The sequence below is a fragment of the Scatophagus argus genome, chromosome 3 (genome assembly GCF_020382885.2).
Source record: "Scatophagus argus isolate fScaArg1 chromosome 3, fScaArg1.pri, whole genome shotgun sequence".
NCBI classification, from domain to species: Eukaryota; Metazoa; Chordata; class Actinopteri; family Scatophagidae; genus Scatophagus; species Scatophagus argus.
Genome location: NC_058495.1, coordinates 9,496,963 through 9,519,257, shown reverse-complemented (window position 1 = coordinate 9,519,257; position 22,295 = coordinate 9,496,963). Strand labels below are relative to the sequence as shown.

Sequence of the window (22,295 nt, the reverse complement as noted above, 5' to 3'; positions counted from 1 at the left end):
GCCATGGGTGGCCTTTGAATCTGTATGAATACACACAACATCACTGTCTCATTAGTCAGTTTCTTCCTGGTGAAATGAATTACAGTCAGCTGTGTGTAATACTGGATAGCCAACATAGCAACAGAGCAATGAGGGATGGTCTCAACAGCTAGGTGACTTTAGACAGTTTAAACACAGACTGTAGTCCAAGCCAGCCTCTGTACCACGAGCTTCCGCTAACAGCTACCTCATAGAGAGATTCTCTTTGTGTTTTTGAAAAGCCATACATCTGCTTTTCTATTAATATTAAATCTGTACCTGGTACCTACCGATGTACTGGGTGAAAAAACAAATATGTCATTTTAAATATAAAACAATGATTGTTTTGCAAGCACACAAATAAAACATATCCCATGAATCTTAGACACAGTAGTGCTATCAAAACCGTTGTGGGAGCTGTAGTTATATGCTATTCTATTCTAATTTTGAAAGGAAATACACTCAATTGCCAATTTATTCGGTACACCTAACTAAAACTGATGGAGCCCTGCAAAAATCCTCACTTCATGAAGGTAATAATGTTCACTTTTTAACAGAGGTGTCAATTCTACGATGACGTCATTAGGGAGGATGTAGTTTATGGCGCTGTTGAAATGTATTGCATTATACTGACAGGTGTGTTTATTATTTTGTCTACCACATTTATATCAGTGAGTTCAGACTAAATAACAGAAACATCTTTCTCCAGTGAACATGTTCCTGTGAAAGTGACTATTGGCACACAGCTGCGCCTTCCATCTAGCCTAAACACTGTTACTATGCCCATGATGTTCATACAAAATATCTTATTACTGCTCTAAATACAGGTCAGTATTAACTCTTTTTGCTGATACCTCCATGAAAACCTGCACTTTATTCACTTTAACTTGTGGTGAGATTTAGTTAATTAATGGTTGTTCTAAGACTTATGAATATAGTTTATACATTTCTGAAATATGAGGTTTTCAACATACAATGCTCAATCTCAAAGTTTGCATATGAATTGTAATCTTGAGTGTAGACAGCCTGACAATATTCACATTTTGTGTTTTTCTTTAATTAGTTTGAAGGCTGGCTTAGCTAGCAGCTGTAGCATTTCAAAACTCCTTTCATGGCTGCTTAGCCTGTTTTCGGAAAGAACATCTTGTTTACTATATTCTGCCTCTCTCAAAATTAGTCAGTTTATAACTGTACATTAGATCCACTTATTGTGTATCAGAGTACCTCTTTCTGTTTTATACTCTCCATTTAAACTCATAGATCCTTTGAATACTCTTTCCAAGAGAGAAGAAAACAATCATTTACGATGGTGACATTTTTCTCCTTTCTGCTTCCTCTCCGGCAACACGTGTCTGAGACTTGCAGCAGTTTATGAGAGATGAAAGGGCCTGTATTAATAATAAATTATGAATGGCTAAATTATAGATGAAAAGGAAAATCCAGGAAGCTGGCACCTCCAGGTGCAGCTACTATGATTACTTTATCTTTAATGACTAGCAGATGACAATTCATATACAATCCTGATTCCAATAAAAGAAAACAGTGCAATCATTAGCTAATCCTTCATCCATCCATCCATCTTCTTCCGCTTTATCTGTAACCGGGTCACAGGGGCAGCAGCTTGAGCAGGGATGCCCAGACTTCCCTCTCCCCAGACACTTCCTCCAGCTCTTCCGGGTGGACCCAAGGCGTTACCAGGCCAGCAGAGTGACACAGTCCCTTCAGCATGTCCTGGGTCTTCCTTGGGGCCTCTTCCCGGTGGGGCATGCCCGGAACATCTCCTCAATCCTGTGGTTTCCAAACCAGACACCCTCCGGCCCCTGGCTGCGCCTAGAAATCCTGTCCATAAAAATAATGAACAGGACCGGTGACAAAGGGCAGCCCTGCCGGAGGCCAACATGCACTGGGAGCAGGTCTGTCTTACTGCCGGCAATGCGGACCAGACTCCTGCTCCGGGAGTACAGAGACCACCAAAGAGCCCTCTCAGGATGCCACGGGGTGCACGGTCAAATGCCTTCTCCAAGTCCACAAAACACATGTGGACCAGTTGGGCAAACTCCCACGAACCCTCAAGCACCCTGCGGATGGTATAGAGCTGGTTTAGTGTTACACGACCAGGGCGAAAACCCCATTGTTCCTCCTGGATCCGAGGTTCGACTATCAGCTGAATTCTCCTCTCTAGTACCCTGGAATAGACTTTCTCAGGGAGGCTAAGGAGCGTGATCCATTAGCTAATTCTTTTCCACCTAAATTCAAAACAGTTAAAAGACAACATACTGAACGCACAAAGTGAAAAGTTTTCTTTGTTTTTTTTTTTAGAAATATGCAATCAGTCTGAATTTGATGCATATAACACATCCCAAAGAGCCCAGCACATCCCCTGGCCCCTCAGTGTCAGCAGACAGAATGTCCAGAGGGCGAGCACAGCCTCTCTCTGGACATTATTACAGGGATGGGACGAGGCTTCAGCCTGCCTGGAGTCGAACTGCTCGCAAACAAGTAGAACACTCAGCTCCCTCTTTGGGTCTCTCTCTGAGCTCTGTCTGTCATAGTTGTAAAACCAGAGGGCGCGGGCATCAGGTGGTTCACAGATCGAGTCTAGGTGGCAGTAGAACGTCCATGGCTAATCCAGGACCTGCCTACAACACCAGTGCAGGCAGAAGAGCTCCTCTCATCCTGTCCTGGCACAGTGCCTCATGAATTGCCGGTTGAGAGGGAGATGCTGAGTGATGTGGCCCTTCTGGCTGCTGTGGTCTCCACACAGCATGCGGGGAAGGTGGCACGCAGTCTGTAGTCTCGCCCCCTACAGGAGGCTTACATTCCTGATGCAGGTGTTTGATGTTTGTTTCCATTAAGACAGTCTTGCCTTAGCTAAAAGGGTGGGGGTTCTGTACAAGTTATCCGTACACCCTTCTTATATGTCTGTCAGTGGCAATCTAACTCACCCTTCCAACTTTAGGTCATCACCTCCACGCTCACGTACAGGGTCATTCATAATTACTGTTGTATTCTATCCATATCAAACCTGTCTAAGTATTCACACCATGTCTATTTTCTCACCTGTTACATATACATTGTTCATTATGAGTCTCATGCTATTCTCAAGCCTGCACAGCAGAGTGATCAATAAGAAAAGAGGGGAACAAGGAGTGAGACAGAGGGAGGGAGAGGGAGAGGGAGAGGGGGAGAGAGAGAGAGAGAGAGAGAGAGACAGAGAGAGAGAGAGAGAGAGATATGGGGGGTCCTTGGCTGTGCCCTTGTTGATGTAAGTAACACTGTAGCAGTCAAAGAGGTTGAAATCCAAGCCATTCCCTGAGGTTCACCAGCCAGCCAATGACACCCTGTTCTCTTAGTGTAGGTGGGGGGGGTGTGGGTGTGAGTGGCACCTGACAAGGTCTTTTAATATTTAAACATCGTTAATGGTTGCACTGCTCTGCCACTGTTTGTTGCTAATAATTTATCTTTAGGTTACATCCATGTAATTTTTAAAACTTTTTTCTCTTTCTGGACACACAGGCACACACAATCAATTTAATAAATAAATAAATAAATTATTATCAAGAAAATATGGTTTTCAGCTTGTCTAATGTGTGGGTTTGCTCTCGCATTCTTTAAGCAGACGCAGATTCGATCACTCACTCATACTTCCTTGCGTCATAAACACCTGAATGATGCATTTAACATTAATAATTAATAAGCATCATCATCATCATGACATATACCTCAAACATGCTGTCCCACTAAGTTCTAAAGAGTCTTCAATTCAACTAAGCAAAGAACTTAAATGATCAGTTTTAACACAGCCAGGGAAGAAACTGGAAGTCCTATCACAAATTGAACTGCTCTAGTTCTTTGTGTTTATCGATAACACATCTGAACTCTGCCTGAACTCAACACAAGTTACCTACCGTAGAACCTGTAATAACACCCCCGCAGTCTGAAGACACTTGAAGCAAACCCACACTTAAAATTGAATAGCAGGTTCCATGATGGGTTCACGATAGAAAAGGCCAAAACAAAACGGAACAACATAAAATAAAAAAGTAAAAAGAAACTTTTCAATACACGTTTTTAAAACTGTATGATCACTCTTAACTACACTTTCTTCTTTGACAGATTTACACTGCAGTTAGAAAGGGTGTGGGAAAGGGTCTATTAAATTACTGCCATGAAAACGGAGGAGATGCTGCCACACAATATGCTTTTAGAGTCTGGAGTCTTGATTTCCATCACATTTTTTTAATAGTATAACTGACTTTGGCATTTATTGATTTATAATATAGACCAAACCTCTTAGTTGTCAAATTAAATAAAAACAGTATAAATCAGGCATAGTGCAGTGTCACATGCACTGCAATGACATTAGGAATGATAGCAATAATGTATTATTAAGTTACAAATGTCTAATTTAAGAAACTCAAATGAGATCGTCCACGACAAGAAAGAATTCAACTTACCACTTAGTTCTTTTGGAAATGACTAAAAGACTCAGCGTGCAGCGTGCATTTGAAGAAATACATTTTGGCAGTGCATCATTTCAGCACGACAGCAAGTTTATAAGACACAATAATTACTGTAAGTTGTAGCAAGGACAGAAAAACAGGTGTAAAACAGTCGTACTTCATGACATCTTACTGCTGTTTCCAATTTCGATAACGTGTCATCATCACCTAAATTTGGAAAATTCACCTGTAGTGTGGTAATATATACCTTATAATATATATATTCAGGATGTGGTCATAAGATGAGCACAGATTAATGTTTAATATAATTCATGTAGTCAGAAATAGAGGGAAAAACCTCTTCCCTATCATGTATTTGAAGGAACAGGTACAGCATTTCTGGCCCTGCATGTGAGATATGAATGTAGCTTTAGGCCATACTGCAGACTTCAAAGGAAGGATGTGCAGGCAGGAAATCAGCCAGCTGCACTGGCAGCATGAAATACTGAGGGGCATCTGTACATGTTCATGTGTTTCCTTATGTTTACGTTTGACCCATGCAGTACACATGCATGCATAGTGTGTGCTCACTTCAATTGGTCCTTTTTGTTCTAATGTGATCATTCACGTTCATCGATACATCTCTGTCTGTGTGTATATGGTAGATACATACTGGCCAAATGACCTGCTTTTATATCATTTTGAAGTCTTCATGAGAGTTTTGCTTGAGCAACCCTCAAGACAAATCTTATATTTTAGCCTCACTACTGGAGATACTCTACAAATACTGAAATCACCAGTATATTGTCCATTATCTCTAAAACTTTTCTCAATTGTAGACTGGAGCCTCTGGCACCAACAGGCCTTGCTTTGGTTATGGAAATTCTTGGACTTGAACTAAGAAAGTTCCAGATAATCAAATAGGGATATAACATACCTTTAACATTTTGGAACAGCAAAAAACTAGTTAACTATGCATGTGAGGTTTATGACCAGCGTCACCAGCAATATTCAGTGTCTGGCTGATCTGCTCCGCCAAATGGACTTTTCTGTCTCTGTTATGATGTGTCTCTGTCTATGCCTGATAATGCCTGGGGTAGATAAGACACGACCAGAATAAGCTCCTCCTTCATTTTTCTTTGGTTTGTGGCTACTGGGGTGATGAGTATACACTATATAGACAAAAGTGTTTACACATACAAGGGTGTTTTTCAGGGGTTGGGCACAGCCCCCTCCTTCCAATGAATGAAAATCTGCTTCAGCATACCAAGACATTTTGGACAATGCTATGCTTCCAAATTTGTGCCAACAGTTAGCAGAAGGTCCTTTTCTATTCCAGCATGATTGTGCCCCAGTGCACAAAGTAAAGTCCATAAAGACATGGTTGGATGACTTTGATAGGGAAGAACTTGACTGGTCTGCACAAAGCCCTGACCTCAACCCCATCCAACACCTTTGGGGTGAACTGGAATGGAGATTGCGAGCCAGACATTTTCATCCAACATCAGTATCTGACCTCACAAATGCTCTACTGCATGAAGGGGGCAGAAATTCCCAACAGAACAGAACAGAAAATCTTCCCAGAAGACTGGAAGTTGTTATAGCTGCAAAGCTGTCTGTGTATTTAGAATGTAATGTCATTAAAGCCCCTGTTGGTGTAATAATCAGGTGCCCCAATACTTTTGTCTATATAGAGTATGATTGGTTGCCTATTATAGCTCTGCAAAAAACAGCCCTATGAAAAAAGACGTTAAAGAAAATGTTGTATGGACATGGGGTCCCAAAGTGTTGGGGAAAGTGGAGGATATGTGGAATGTCACTGTCACAAGTAGTAATTTGGTAAAGGAACAAAGGAGATTCTTAAAGGCTGGATCTAAATGGGACATCAAAGCAGATTTGATGTCAGCCTGCTGTGTTTCTCTCCAGCTGTCTGAACTTACCTGGCTGCGGCACACAGATGGGTGAGTGTTAAAAGGGGGATGTGCCATGGAACTGGTTGGTGGTGCCTGTAAATTTTGCAAGCTGGGAGTAGTTTTATGTTGCAGCCTGACACCATCACTGCATTCAGAAGAATCAAAGTTGCTCTTCCAGACCATTACCTGTGAGGTAAATATAAATATAAATCCAAAATAATATGCCAAAATCAAATTACCAAGAAACTTACATACAAAAAATAAAACATGCTCCATAAATACAGTTTGCCACCACTATCAGTAGTTAGTGCTGCTATTACTCAAAACTGGTCTTGAGAACAGTCTCAAAACCACATTTTACACTCTTGGACTCAACTCAATTTTTACTTGATCAAGACTCGTAAAGAACACAACTGTGGGGATATGACTGTATTGAATAATTGATGGTCAACCAATACGAGTGACGAATAATGGCGAATTTCTTTGCTTTCTCTGTCTGATTTTATTTGAATGTGTATGTTTCAGTTAGTCTGAGCAGTACTTATGGTTTGCCGACTTCACATTTTATTGTAAGGGTGTCATGCTTTATGAGACTTGCACTGATCTGGTCCTGGTCTTGACTCAGTCTTTATGTCAGCAGTACGGCAAAGTCACACGATGTGAACGTTAGGCTACCAAGACACCAGCAAGTCAATCAATAGGCTGTTTCAGCAGTGTTTTAGCACCAAGGACAAGTCATCACCTGTTCATCAGAACCTCCAGAGGCAAAGTATTCTCCTGTTCCTGAGAAGGCCACACAGGTCACTGGACCCTGGAGATAGGAATGAGAGAGTTGGAGAATGGAAGTGATGATACAGTAAACTCATATCACAGGTTTGCCTTGATGCAGTTACCTCATCTTTCCAGAGAGAAACATTGTAACTGCTCAATCCACATTGGAAAACCTATTCGCTCTACACATGTGTAAGCAGTTGGTTATGGTAAGGGTTAGAATTACTCATCTGTCAGTGGTTAGCAGCTGACCTATGCACATGTGTAGAATGGATCAAACAGCCAACACAAATATGATAATGACAAGCATCCTGAAACTCTTTGCTGCAAAGTGCTTCCTCACGCTGAAAAGAAAAACAATGCAATTGTTGCTATGAAACGTTGTCAATAAATTGCTGCCCGTCTTTGTCTTACATCATTTTAAACTGAATATTTGCAGGATTTGGTCAGGAAGAAATGAACTATTCATAGACGAAACCTCGAGTTTTAGAATATTGTGATGTGCAGTTTTCATCAAGTTATAATAAAAACTATTAATTTAAAAAATAAATAATACAGTCAGATTAATCTACAAGCAATCCCTGTGAAAATGGTACTGTCTGTGTTGTAGTCAGACTTTCCATTGTCAAACCTACACACAGTATGTTTGATTTATATGAATGAATAAATGGTTTTGTTCTGCCAAGCAACACAGTTACAGTGAAAGCATGGGTGTTAATGTAAAATATGGGAGAAAGTAAACGTTACATAATTTAATAAAAAACAAAAATAAAAATGTGAAAAAACACACTTGCTTTGAAAGTTAGCATACAATGACTGGAGAGGATTTTTAGCATTTAGGAAACTCTTCTTTAAACCAGCTGAGAAAACAAAATTATGCTCAGAAGAGAAGCTCCTGCATGTGTGTGTGTGTGTGTGTGTGTGTGTGTGTGTGTGTGTGTGTGGAGGAGGGGGTGGGCGTGTGGGACTGTAGCAGAACAATCAATAACAGAAAGCCCAGGTGAGGTCACACACGGTCAGAGCCAAAAAGCATCACCTGGAGGATGCGAGTACTTCAATATGCCGTGTTAGAGCGTGCACATGTATTGACCTGGAGTGTTGACAGACTCCAGCTTCAAAATCACTAACTCTCTCACACTCTTGGTTTATTCTTTTCTTTACCTCGCAGTGCAGAATGCGGTCAACGATTACAGCCTGAGCCCTCCAACTATGTTCAAAGAGAGGATGAAGGAGAGTACAAAGAAAAGAAGGGAAAAAGAAACGAGCAGGAAGGCTGCTGGGAAGAAAAAAAAAAAAGGAGCTGTGTCCTGCGGCTGGCACCCAGACAGGCTGGTTTGGGTGAGGAATGGTTTCCCAGAAGCACCTGAGAGAAGTAGACAGTGTCACTATGGCAACGCGACGGCCTGACAGACAGCATGTTCTGTCTCCCTGCTCTGACTAATGCCTGCTGCCAGGCTGGCACTTGCCATGGCCAGACAGACAGACTCTCTCTCTCTCCCTCTCTCTCTCTCTCTCTCTCTCACACACACACACACAAGTTGAGAGTCTGACAGGGAAATGAACCTAACTGGCACATTTTATGCAGTGATAAATGAACAGGACTTGCACAAACCAGACACCCCACATGGTGCTGTCCATAAAGTCATTACTAACAAAAATTATACCATGATTGTACTGGCTATATTTATTTACTTGTTTAAAAGCAGTAAAATGTTAACAGTAAAATCTGCATGTCTACATTTGTCTTTTAGCATGAGCGCAGATAATGTGTTAAAGTCTATATTCAAGAGTCAGCCTGCAACAGCACATCACACCGTATGCGCAAATAAAGACTTGAACACACTACATAGACGAATGCAGCCGTTGATTAACCGTACGTGTTGTTCTCACAAGCCCTGTTTCCATTACGGCGGTGGCAGAGTGGACTTGAACACATCTACATTGGCAGTGGACGCAGCACATGTGAATGTTGCTTCAAGACACCAGTCTGAAATTGTTCATGACACAGGCTTCAGGAGAAACTATGCATCGAAACACACGTCTAACCTCCACAAGTAAACTCCAGGATTTCTTGCACTTCACTGAGAACGAATCAATCATTTATTGAAAAAATTAAACACGTGATGCTGCAATAGCTGAATTCTCGAGGCCAGCAATATAGTGGCCTCACCATTGGAGTATTGGCCTTTACGGGCCCTGTTTGGCCCTCTGTTGGCAAGCTGCTCAAAATACAATCAAACATAAAGACTTTATTAATACAGGAAATTAAAGTAGATTTTATGTAGCAGAGGCTTGTGGTTTTTACTTTCCGTTTGCTGTAGGAGCAGTTGATGACAGGTTGATGACAGGTTGATGAAGGTGATCTATTAGTGTGCACAGTTGAAATCACAGGTGATGAACTCAGGCCTTGAAAGACTTTTCCCCCCATATTCAAACAATACAAAATAAAGTCTTTTTTTCTTGCCTTTATCCGTGCACAGCTATATTTCCATCCCTATCAACTGCTGATACGTGGAATATCATGAAACTATCTACAGAACTGCGTATCACATCTGCCAAACGCATGTTGTGTACATGTGTACGTTTGTCAGATCCAAGAGTCAAAACACTCCCTCAGAGCTCTCATGTGTTTTCACATACAGTACATGCACACAGGGCTACATATATACACAGAAAACACATGCAAGCAGACATATAAACCTACACACCCACGCCAAACAGATGGGGGTCTCTCCCATCTCTAGCTATGAGACTGTAGAGACAATTAACACCCTGAACGCTCCCAGCACCAACAGATTGGTGGAGTCACCACTGAGCCAAAAAGAACAACAGAAATGGAGACAGAGTGCAGGAGATGACAAATTTGGAGGTGTGAAGAGAGAAGGGGGAAAAGTGTTTTTTTAATCTTTATAAAGAGAAGAGTCTTGGCAAAAGATTGAAGAGAAGCACAGGTGACAAAGACAAAAAAAGAATGAGAGACAGACACTGTGTACAGAGGGATAGATAAACAGATGGACCACATGTGGTACTGGCAAGCCACTGATTTCCACAACTAGCCAGCAAGCCAGTCCATCAGCTGTTCAAACAAACAGATACAGTCAGCAAACCATCCGGCCAACTAGTCCAGCCAGCCAAAATGTGAGTACATGACAGGCAGGGTGAAGGGAGGTGGTGTGAGCAAAAAGAGAAGGGCAAGGAGGAAAAGGACGATGATAATGATGGTGGCAATGCTAAAACACACGGAAGAGAAGAGAAGGAGGAGAGGATCTAGAGGAACGGAGGCAGAAGCACAATTCTCTTTCCTTCCAATAACCCAGAGACGAGTCATCATGAGTGGGCTGCCCGCTCGCTTGGCAAGTACTAAAATACACCACACACGATAAAGGCATCATACGCATACACTCACACACATACGCACTTCAGACAATAAAACAGCACAAAGGAGATGTCAAACGCACTCACACATAACTGTCCACACCAAACCTTCAGTGATACACACACGCAGGAACAGCAGAGCAGACTGCAGAGATGATGTGTCGTGATCATAACTGGGTAAGCTGCAGTCAGGCCTACAGGATATATTAACTGCGCATGCATGTCTACCTGGTGACCGTGCAGTGTATACAGTAGCTTGCCCTCTACAAGGTCCAGTATCTTCATCGTGGAATCGCTGGAGGCAGTGATGAGGAAATTACCAGCCGGGTGGAAAGACAAGCTATTCACGACACCACTGTGGACTGGAAATCACACACACACACACACAAACACACACACTTTAAATAACATGGAATGTTTAACCATCATCATGATGAAAATCATGAGAACAGTAACAAAGGCTATAACACAATTTAAACATTTCCTTATCGAGGCGATGCTGCCACAACTTCTTTGAGACCGAGACAAAATAGTATATAATATACTGAGACTTTATTGGTACTCTCAGAATAATCTTCTTTCCTCTATGATCTGATTATATACGAGCACCTAAGGGGTGTTTAACAGTTCAGCATCTTGCCCAATGACACTTCAGCAGGGCATATGCTTGTTAAAATGGTTGCCTGGATCCCACTGAAGTGCACTGCTGCTGTACATCAGAATGCCTCAGTTGCTGTGCAGCTTGAGAGTGGCTTAACATCAGGATTACATTTGCACATATCATCAAGTAGAGTAACATCAAGTACATTAGCATATGTAAAAAAATCAGAACTTCCCCGAACATTAAATTACTCTACCATAAGGTGACTGGGTTCTTGATTGAGACAAAAATGAGGACAGCAGACATTTGACAGGTAACATGTTCCCTCTGCTGGCTGAGAGATGTTATGACACATGCTATAATGACATACAGTATACTGAAACTGTACCTCGAGCTGTCAAAAAAAAGAGCTGCATTGAGCTACACTGAAAGCAGGAGGAATCTATTTTTTGTTGAGGCAACAACAAAAAAAGCAGTGGAAGACTAAAACTGAACAAACCACAAAATACCAACAATTTACATTAATATTTAACAGTAATTGCTTCACATTTAAAAAAAAACTTTACAATTAAGGCTTAAGGCACAACTGGCAGTTAACTACAGTGTGTGAAGGGAAGCACTCTGGAAAGGAGAAGAAATGACAGGAGAGGAAAAGCTTTTATCTCACGGCCCATCTCTTGAGGCAGATGTGATTATCCATTATTAGATCTTGCAACTCAAATCCATTTAAGAGTGCTGATTAGAACAATCAGACTAACTGGCAGGCTGACATAAGGCATCAACTTTGAGCTTATTGAATGTACAAGAAGAAATCATGAATCTTGATGACCACTTTAATCGTGAGCCTCAAAGCTTAATTTCATCCTGGTGTTATTTCAGTGATTTGCTCTAAGTCTCATTTGCATTTATCACTGTTTAAAGGTGAAGCTTTTCTTTGTCTGTATTGCAGCTGAGTCTAGTGGCAGCATATGAGAAGACTCTGACCGTTTGAGTCTTTGTGTTAGCTTAGTTGTTCTTGGTTTTAGCTGTGTGTCGATTTCTATTTCCTGTAAATTGTTCTAGAAAATGTGTGTTAGTAAATCCTTTATGTAAGCTTCCACATGTCTCTACCTTGGTAGTGCTGCAGCATCTTATGGGATCTGATGTCCCACACCTTCACACAGTTGTCGGTACTGGCTGCAGCGATGCATGTTCCACTGGGATGAAAATCCACATGGTTTGCATAACTTGGGAGTAAGAAAAAAAATATAAATTTAATGAAATTAAGTCTTTGGTCAAGCTTTTACAGTCCTTCAAATTCATTATTCCAGGTGATTAGTTTTAAAATTTTAATTTTTTTTTTTTACTTTTGTTTTGTTTTGTTTTTTGTGTTTATACAATTTAATTACAAATCAATCACTGTACACTTGAAGATTTTAGCTGATGCTTATAGAAAAGTTTGTAAAGGATGACTAAACTAGAGTTGTCAACTTTGTTGTTGTTTTTGCCCAAACATCAGTGTACATGTATGTTCGTTGTTCTAAAAAAAAAATGCACACATTACATAACGCTTCAAATTCTCAACATTTACAAAAAACACCATAAGAAACACAATAAAATGTGGATGCTGCTTGCTCATGGCAATCACATCTCTTATCCACATTTTTCCCATTCATCATTTGGGCCTCAAGTACTCACCCAGCATGTTCATAGAAAGAATGAATACACTCTCTGCTATTCTTGTCCCACAGTTTTATAGTCTTATCATCACTGGATGACACAATCAAACGATCATCTGGAGAAAATCTGCAAGAGACGTATTGGAAATTCAAGCTCAAAAACCAGCCATAAGCTAAGCTTCAATTTTATGATGTTTATTTATTCACTAAATATGTTGAACAATTCAGAAATGCACAAGTTTTATATGTAATAAATTACTGAATATGTAGAAATATCTGAATCAGCCAGTAAAATCTAATGACCAAAAGCGTATGAATGTGCATTTGTGTGTGCAGCGTACTTGGCACAGCGGACCCAGTTGATGTGCTGGTTGAGAGAGAAGAGAAATTTTTGCCTGTGAATTGTCCACACTTTGATGGTCTTGTCATCCGAGGCTGTGACCAGAGTTTGTCCATCACCAGAAAAGTTAACGCTGCGCACAGAGGCTGTGTGAGCCCTGAAAGCTGTTGACTCAGCCTTCCTGTGTGCACACACACGGAGACAACACCTAAGTTTGGAACAAACCATCAAAAACTAGCAAGTGCCTTCTTCTGCACTGGCAGAGGCAGAATACTCAGTCAGCACCATTGTCCTTCATGGTAGCTTTCTGGTGGAATACAACAATAAGGATAAAGGTGATAAAAATGTACTGCAAAACAAATACGTAATAATTGAAAACTCACATGCTGGGCACCCAAAGACGTACAGTCTTGTCTCTGGATGCAGAGGCCACCAGGTGGCCAGAAGGAGAAAACTGAACTGAAGTGACAGCATCTTTGTGTCCATCAAAACGATACGCTCGCATCTGAGGTTTCATGTTCCAGATCATCACACAGGAGTCCATAGAACCTGTGGCTGAGAGAGGAGAGCACACAGGTATTTAAACTGAACAGTGCATGCAACCGCAGAAAACAAAATAAACTGATGGCACAACAGCAAACAGGCGCATTAAATCATCTGGCCATAGGCAAACGGACATGAAAGACAGAGTAAATGAAGTAGCAGTTAAGCAGTTACCAATTTGTTTCATGTTGCTGCTGAAGTCCACACTTGTCACGGTGTCCCTGTGACCCTTGAAATGTCTCTCTAGAGCTGGATCAGACTATATGGACAACAAGACAGAGAAACAGATTGCAGTAGCCATATCAAAGCCTGTAAAAAATTGTTTGAAACCTTTAGTGGTTATCAATAAGAGTTAATAGTCAGGACTAAATAAGTAACAATCAATGCTGAAAATTTGAGGAACTCAGAAACTGCCATCATGACTGTGTGGTGTGTAATATGATTAACAGTGGCCTGACAACATAAGCAATCACCCTCATGGCAGCCTCTGCAGTGAGCTTAAAGTTTGTAGAGCTAACTGTACTCTGTTTTCAACACAGCTATAGGCCAGTTGTCATAAAAATGCTACTGAGAATCCAGTTGCATACATTACGTCGCCACAAGTGTTAGGAGAATGAAGCAAAGTGTGTGTTCATTCAAGCAGAGTTATTTTTCTCACTGAAGACATTATGACATGTCACAACAACAGTTAAATCCATTTAGTCGCTACAGTTTAAACCTGGTAAAAAGGAGTCGTTGTTAATGTTATTCTTAACAAATTTGCTTTTCCTTTTATATGACAAGTCAAAAAGTCTGCTTTGAAAAAGGTTAGTTACACCCATATTTGATTGTCAAAAATCTTATTCCTAAACTATGGCCATTAATCAGCATCCCCAAAATTTTTGAACCAAGTCATGAAAAAATGTGGACTACAGCCATGTAGGGGCGCTGTTTCACAGTGTAGTTGCTCCTAGAATGCAAATACAAACATTTCCAAACACGGAAACACGTCAAAGACACTGACAGCCAAGGACAATTTGCCTGTCAGACAGCAGTTAATAATTTGTACCGTCACCAAAAAAAATTAAACCAGTCAAATTTGCTATTATTCGGACGCTGCGTTGAGAAAAGTAACATTAATGTGAGAAAGGTATCGTGACAGGAAGTGCTGCCTGACAAGCAAAACGCAGGGTGAAACACTACCGGGATAAGCCCAGTTACCAAGGAGACGCGAGTAGTGGTGCTAGTTACTGCTAGCCGTTAAACTCCGGAGGAAAAGCAAAGCTAACTGTCGCTGCCGCACGTTTTTGGAGATATTTGTATCATGGCAGAGTTGCATATTATAGGCCAGATCGTTGGGGCCGGTGGTTTCCCGCAGAACAGCCTGTTTTGTAAATGGGGAGTTCATACAGGAGGAGCATGGCGTCTACTGTCTGGATTGAAAGAGGGTCAGACCCAGGTGGATATCCCCCAAATAGGAGACATGGCATACTGGAGTCATCCGATTGATCTGCACTACGCGACTAAGGGACTCCAAGGCTGGCCAAAGATTCATCTCCAAGTGTGGCACCAGGACTCTTTTGGACGCTGCCAGTTGTACGGTTACGGGTACTGCCACGTCCCATCTAGCCCCGGACATCACCGGATAAGCTGCGTGACATGGAGGCCGCTCGGCTCCTGGCAAGAGCAGTTGGCGCAAATGTTTGTCGGCGGAGGACCCCAGCTCCGCAGCCCAGACCTTATATACAGCGGGGCAGACAGATACAGACTGCACACCGAGGCCATGGGAACCGTGGAGCTGGATCTGGGCATTATTATGAGACACTTTGACAAATATGGCGTCGAGAGTTAACGGCGTGAATTGAAAAGGACCGTGTGAAATTGTGATGCACTGTATATTGTGCAGGCGGAAGTCTGACATGCCTTTGGCGAAGTTTTATACCTTTTCATAATTGCATTTCTGTTTTTATACACTGGATGTATGTAAATAAACGTAATATTGTATCACCGAAGTTGGTTCTTTGTTGATATGTCGTCTTCCATAGCAAAACATTATCAGACCACTCAGCCCAATCACACCTCTTGCATATTTAAATCCTACATTATACCAAGAAAGTACAACATAGTACATAACTCATTCATCATCATCACTTTCATTTTGACTTATATTTTATGTACGCTTCTGATTTTGACCAACATTTTTAAGCCAACCCCTTGTTTATGAGGTGTCCAAAGTTGACAAGTAGGTCTTGCAAGTTATTGAGCGTTTCCACATGACTTTGCATTGTTACGTTAACATTCCTGACATGAACAGAGGTCCGCTGTGGCCACTTATGGAGGCACAAACAGATATGAATTAGGACACCATAAGAGCACAAAACTAAATGTATCCAAAATGTTATTTAAAAAACATTCGGGTTATTTGTCTGCTACAAACGCAGAATTACTGCAATTTAAAGGTCATATGATGTCACAAATCTGCAGTGCTGCAGTGAGACAATATAGTTTACCTTGAAGTTATGTCACATACAGAAATATGTGAATTTTACGAATACAGCTACTACTACACAAGTATAAATAACTCGTGTAACACAACAACGTGCAAATATACAAAAGGTTCAGCTGGTTGACTTTTACTTTGAAGTCTTTAGTCGCACTTTACAAGCTTTGAAATTAGCTGTGCTGCAGACTTCACCTGTAGAGACATGTAACTGGAGTTTACCGTAAAAGATTGAGAAACGCTTCAATATGTTCAAGAGAAAGTTCCCAGATCAAAAAAAAAACTAAAACTAAAAAACTAATTCTCTACTGCTGCTCTCACCTTTCTACTTCTAGGTTACTTGAGCTAACGTTATAAAGCGACTGAGAAGCAACAAATATGAAACGAACATCATCGCAGAGGCTCAAGTAACAAGTGTCATAAATTACAGCTAACATTCACGCACCTCTGCAGAAGTCATCTTTGCTGAGTTGGGAGACAAACAGACGATGAAACAGTTAAAATCGCTATTGTGCTGAATGACACAAACGATATTGCAGTGTTAGCTGGCCGGCTAACGCTAGCTTACAACTAGCTGGCAGTTGCTGACAACAACGAAATTCAGTTTACGCGCCGCGATTGGGCGCTGAGCATCTGGACCAACTTCTTAAAGGGAAAGTTGTCCCATTGACAAAGCTCCTGTGTGAACTCCCACTTCACAGAGATAATATTACACAAGCATATTGGAATAAAATGTTGTCCAGATGAACAATCAAGAGTAAATGACTGATATTAATTCATCTTTAGTATTCAAGTAAACGTTTTCATTTTAAAGTGTAGTGGCGCTGGACTACCACCAGGTGTCGGTAGTGTAGCACCGCTAGAAATCTTTATCTCTATGAATGAAGTTGTTATTTGAAAGAAGTTGAAAAATTAACAGTTTTATAGTTTATCGCTTTTATAGTTTATAGTTTATGCTATAATCGGCCTGCCTCTATAAACCATGTCTTCAGGGTAAATAATAAGCAAGAAGAAAATAAGTGAAAAGCTTTACTATCAGCAGGTGGTGTAAAATAATCATTATAGGAATGTTATAGATTCCTCATAAAGCATTTGGCCAAACTACAACATTAAATGCTTCTTTGTGTTAATGTGCCAATAGTAACAATCCAGTAATACAACACTGACAGTCAGCATTCTTGATAATATGTAGTATTTGGATACTATAGTGCCACTGTACTTTTACTTAGGTGAAATTGTGACTTTTACCAATGTAATTTTTAAGGTGCAAGGTAAATGATCAAGGAAATAATCTCACCCACTGTTTTTGTCATTGTGTCATTTTGTCAAGTTTTACTATGTTGAAATAGGATTAGGAAAATGCAAAGTGAAATAATGATAGTCTTAAACTAAATCTGACACAGGTTTCCTCATCAGGGCTCCAGGATCATATAGTAAAAAGGACCTGACTGGTCCTTATCATGACATTGTGCTTTTGTGATTCAAATTCTTGCATTTTGAATAAAGCAGCACAAACCAGTTGAACCATTTAAAGCCTGGGGCTTTCAGGCCTTGACCCACTTGACCAGTCACCAATGATTCATCATAATTAAGAAGACAAGAAGCACACTATGTGCATGGCTAAGAAGACTCAAAACACATGGAAAGAGTAAACAAAAAAAATCCCAAATTTATTTAATGTCTGTGTTGACTCATTCACTGCCAACATAAATCCTTCAAATCCCCTGTGGGCTGTTTCAGCTGGATGATTGTTGTGTCACATAACCAACAATTCATACAACATATACCATTATAGTATCCCTTCCTTAACCTGCTGTTTTCATACTATTTTCACACCAGGTTGTCATGTTTCTTTTTTAGGATGTTTTCACAAAAACACTTCAGCACTTCAGAGAGTTATATTCAAATCAACATTAATGCAAAAAAGACTGATAATTGTAAGGACCTGAGCAGAGCATTCGAGGGAATCTACAAAACTCGCTAAGCTTGTTCAGGTATGAGACCAGATAAGGCTTTCAGTTCAGTTCCTCTGCTGGCCTCTGTGTGAGACACACCATATTCACACCATATACACTATATTAAAAACATTGCACACTTTCTATGCACTGTTGTATGAAGTAAGATCATGCAATGCAACCAATCAGTATGCTGTTTTTAAGAATACGATTATATGATGAGAACAGTTCATACATGGTGGCACTTGAAAACACTTTTTCATTCATCATCAGTTCCAGTAGATGTTGGATAGAAGAAGGAAGGAGGAAGAGAAACAGACCAGGGAACTGGAATCCTTTGCAATTAATGATTCATGTTTAGTTGCTGGTAAAGTACTATAAATAACACACCTGGGTTTTTTACACACAGGGAAGCACTTTATCCGATAGTTGTCGTATTTATTGTTGAAGGGAAGGATGTCACAAATAAATTAAAGCAAATCTGTGCTTTGTCAACAGACACACTGTTTGCTTATTAGTGGGAGAGATTGTCTTAATTGTTATTTGTTTTATCTTTTGGAGTTGTTGAGTCATTTTTGATTGCTATTTAAACCTTCAAAGGCCTTTAATCTTATCTCCCTTCCTCTCAACTTTCACTAGGATTCACGTGATTTTCTGTAGCTTAGAACCATCGTTGTATAGTTTCTTTGTTTGTCAAAGTGCACGAGGAATAGGCTACTCAGTCTACTTCAGTAGATAAGAAATTATATGATGTTTTAAACAAAGCCTAAAGAGTGGAATCAAAGGAAAACAGATTGCTTATCTCCAGCAAAGTGTATATTATAACAACTGCTATGCAACTCCTATATAGAAAATGAGACCTTGCGGTTTAATGGACAGTTGGACAACAGATTGGAGTTATGGATCAACTGGCTGCATTGAAGATCTAAGAAGTTTTAGCCTTGCATCTGCTGTTGTCATTTTAAGATTACACGTCTGGCTTTTAGAATGAGTAATATGACTAAGTTAAAAAATAATTTGCTATTTGTATGAAAACGTTGAATTAATTTATGATGCTCTCCGGCCCACTGTATTTTTTGAGTCGGATTTAAAAAAGAAAACAAACAAAAAACAAAGCATGACATCAAACCATTATTACTTTCCTGTGAAGGTGAGGTAGTGTTTTTGTCTGGTAAGTGATCTTAAAACCACTCACCTCACATAAATGTCTACAGAAATGACAGCATGCACTCTGATAGGATCTGAGTCTCTTGCTTTTTACTGTCAGTCTACCATATTAAATTTGCATTTGGATGTACTTTGGAATAACTGTAACATTTCAAAGATGTAAATATATTTACAGTGAAATAGCATTGTGAGAGAAAAGTTCCATAAAATTTTTCTTCTTCAAATTGTCAAATACACACCTTTGCTCTGTCAACTCAGTCAAAGCCAAGAATCTTACTCCATTGTCTCGCTGCTTAAAGGTATGGGAGTTATGCAAAACCGCAATCACAACACTGCTGTACTAGTCACTGTTTATTTTTAGAGTTAAACAATTATATAGCTCATGAATGAGGAAATGTAAAGACCTGCGGATCCTCAGATCTGGTTGTCTGGCTGTCCAACACAAAAGAAGAAGAACTTCTTGAAAATATAAGAGTAAATGCTCCATAGATGCACAGTTGACAACACAAGGGATTATGTAATATTTACTCAGTGCTTGACCTTTGAAGATATTTTCTCTAACTGTGCTTGTGAATCAAAAATACATTTCTTATTGTCAAAGTTTGGTTACACTGTGTGTACACGTTTTGATTTGTAATGCTAACACACCTTAAATAGAAGCTTTTCTGCTTTCACAGCTTGTGTTGCTTTATAGTTGCAACCAAATGTTTTAAGAGAGAGCAGTGAAGAGGGGATTAGATCATCCTGTTTCTTGTTTGTTCTGACATATGTCATGTGAACTTTTAATGCTAGGTGGATATTGTCATCTTATATAACATCACTACTCCTGCCAAATAGGCCGAAAGGTTTAATTACACAACGCTTTGATTAGTTATTTCTTAACACTAGACTGAAAGTAGGAAAATAAGGCCTGTAGTAATTATAAACTGGTATATTTCATTTTATTAACAGGATAATATCCAAAAATCAAAAGTAAGATAGGCCTTCATTAGTTCAGCAGTGGGAAAATTCTCAGTGCACTTTTTATGTACTGATTAATGTGCCACCCGCTGTCTCACAATTTGTAGTTCAGATATCTTCAGATAAGGCTAAATTACATTACACAACAATACATTGTACGCAAGCTTCATTTTCAAACTTGTCAACAATGTCTATTGAGATAAATGTCCACACAGATATGAACCTTTAACCACAAATTCAGCAAGTTATTGACACTTAGATAAAATGGGTTCAGTGTCTCATTCCCTAACAGTATGATTTATCTGATACCCTTTTACCTGCCTGGTGTAGAAGGTTGGAGAAGCACACAACGTCATCAGAAGTCATGATGCTATTGCAATTTGTGCCTTCTCACCCAGAACATTATCAAAGTACTCACAGAGTGCACAGTCCATCCTGCACAGTGCACTACACCAGTCAACCACAACATTAAAACCACTGACAGGTCAAGTGAATAAAATTAATCATCTGTCTACAACGCAGTGTTTTACAGGGAAACCTTGGGTTCTGGCAATCATGTGGATGTTCTTTGACAGAATTTGTGGGATGTACAGGAATAAGCTGAACCAGGTTGGGCCTCCAGCTTGGAGATCTGCCTTCTCTGTGTGACTGTTGTGTGTCAAAGAATATCCACGTGATTGGCAGAACCCAAGGTTTACCTGCAGAACATTGTATTGTAAACAGATGATTAATTTTATTTATTTCACCTATCAGTGGTTTTAAGCTTTTAATCAAGTTTTATTTTCTTTACTGATTGAAAAATCTGTTGATTGAGATTCAACAACCCTCCACTCTTTGCCTCATGTGACTCCAAAACCCTAACCACCATAATGACCGTCTTTAAATGAGCCAAAACATCAATAATTTGACCTGGAAGTCAAATACCTGCGTCTTCCCACTGTCAGAACTGAAGAAGCCTCTTTGATGAGAGGTGAAATGTCTTCAGTAATCTATGACCAAGTTCAGTTGCCCTTATACAACTGTACATGGATGATTGCAAAATTCAATTTATGCATGCATGACATTGCCTTCCCCCTATTTTCAGAGGTTATTATGGTGTTAATGGTGTGGCGTGACAGACTTGTTTAGTGGAAGGTTTTGTTATCAGCAGGCTTACTTTACAAAGGAAGAAGGTGTGTTGCTTGGCCTGCAGGGAGGAAAAGGAAGACTCTGCTACTGTGGCTGTTATCAGCCTTTTTCCTCACGCACATGCATACATACTGCAGATACAACAATGCTCTCTCTCTTTCTCTCTCTCTCTCTCTCTCTCTCTCTCTTACTGAAACATGCGATCTATGGCAACACAAGACCCTTTTTTAAATTAACATTTAATTAATAACATATCTGATTGATTGATTGATCTAATTAAATCTAGTTGATTATGTGCAACTGATGCATATGCAAATCTTTTTTATTATTATTATTAAGTGCTGAAGAGTTGAACGAAAGATGTACTGACTTTTTCCTGCTTGTTTTTGTTTTATAGTTGGAACTTGTTTTGGTATTTGCTATACTGCTTTGTTCACCAAAATAGACTGGAATCAAACAGTCATGACTGAGAAGGACTAAATGCTGAAGAGTTACCGACAGTCTGGTACAGCACTCTCAGTCAAGGAAATAGTGACATTTACTGAAGGTATGTTACCTTTTCACATAGTTGTTCCTGGCTTGGCTTCAAGTGGGTGTGGACAAAGTCTGACTCAAAGTCTGTTTTACCAGAGTTAAGGTTGCAACATCCAACACATGTTCAAACAAATGGAAGATACTGACAATTTCTGAGACTATTACTGCTGAAAAAAATTAACTCAAAAAAAAAAAAGAAAAAGAAAAAAAATCCTCAAAAACCAATCAGTCTTGACCAACTAAAAGTCAGGACAGACACAAACATGGATTTCTTTGATGATCACTATTATACTTTTATTAATAATAATGCAGTTGTGTTGTGTTGCTCTATGTAAGAGCATGACCTCATAGGTGTCTCTAACCAAGGACAGGGAGACATGGAAGGCCATGGAGGGAGAGGAATGTCCAGCT

At 40.0% G+C, this 22,295-nt stretch overlaps 2 protein-coding genes across 2 annotated transcripts in view; one reads left to right on the top strand and one right to left on the bottom strand.

The window, feature by feature from the left end:
• The window catches only part of poc1a (POC1 centriolar protein A), a 35,478-nt gene extending 18,700 nt beyond the window's left edge, over positions 1-16,778 (bottom strand). Inside the window, exons 1-9 of the mRNA XM_046383291.1 lie at positions 16,586-16,778; positions 13,836-13,920; positions 13,502-13,673; positions 13,120-13,299; positions 12,798-12,905; positions 12,231-12,346; positions 10,748-10,881; positions 7,116-7,184; positions 6,401-6,559 (exon numbers count right to left, since the gene is read on the bottom strand). Coding sequence (XP_046239247.1) covers positions 6,401-6,559; positions 7,116-7,184; positions 10,748-10,881; positions 12,231-12,346; positions 12,798-12,905; positions 13,120-13,299; positions 13,502-13,673; positions 13,836-13,920; positions 16,586-16,600 — 1,038 coding nt within the window. The 5' untranslated portion in view covers positions 16,601-16,778. The remainder of the gene's footprint in view (positions 1-6,400; positions 6,560-7,115; positions 7,185-10,747; positions 10,882-12,230; positions 12,347-12,797; positions 12,906-13,119; positions 13,300-13,501; positions 13,674-13,835; positions 13,921-16,585) is intronic.
• On the top strand, positions 14,631-15,652 carry b9d2 (B9 domain containing 2). Its single transcript, XM_046383292.1, has one exon. The coding sequence runs from the start codon at positions 14,965-14,967 to the stop codon at positions 15,490-15,492; it is 528 nt and encodes a 175-aa protein (XP_046239248.1). The 5' UTR covers positions 14,631-14,964; the 3' UTR covers positions 15,493-15,652.
• Positions 16,779-22,295: the final 5,517 nt, after the last annotated feature.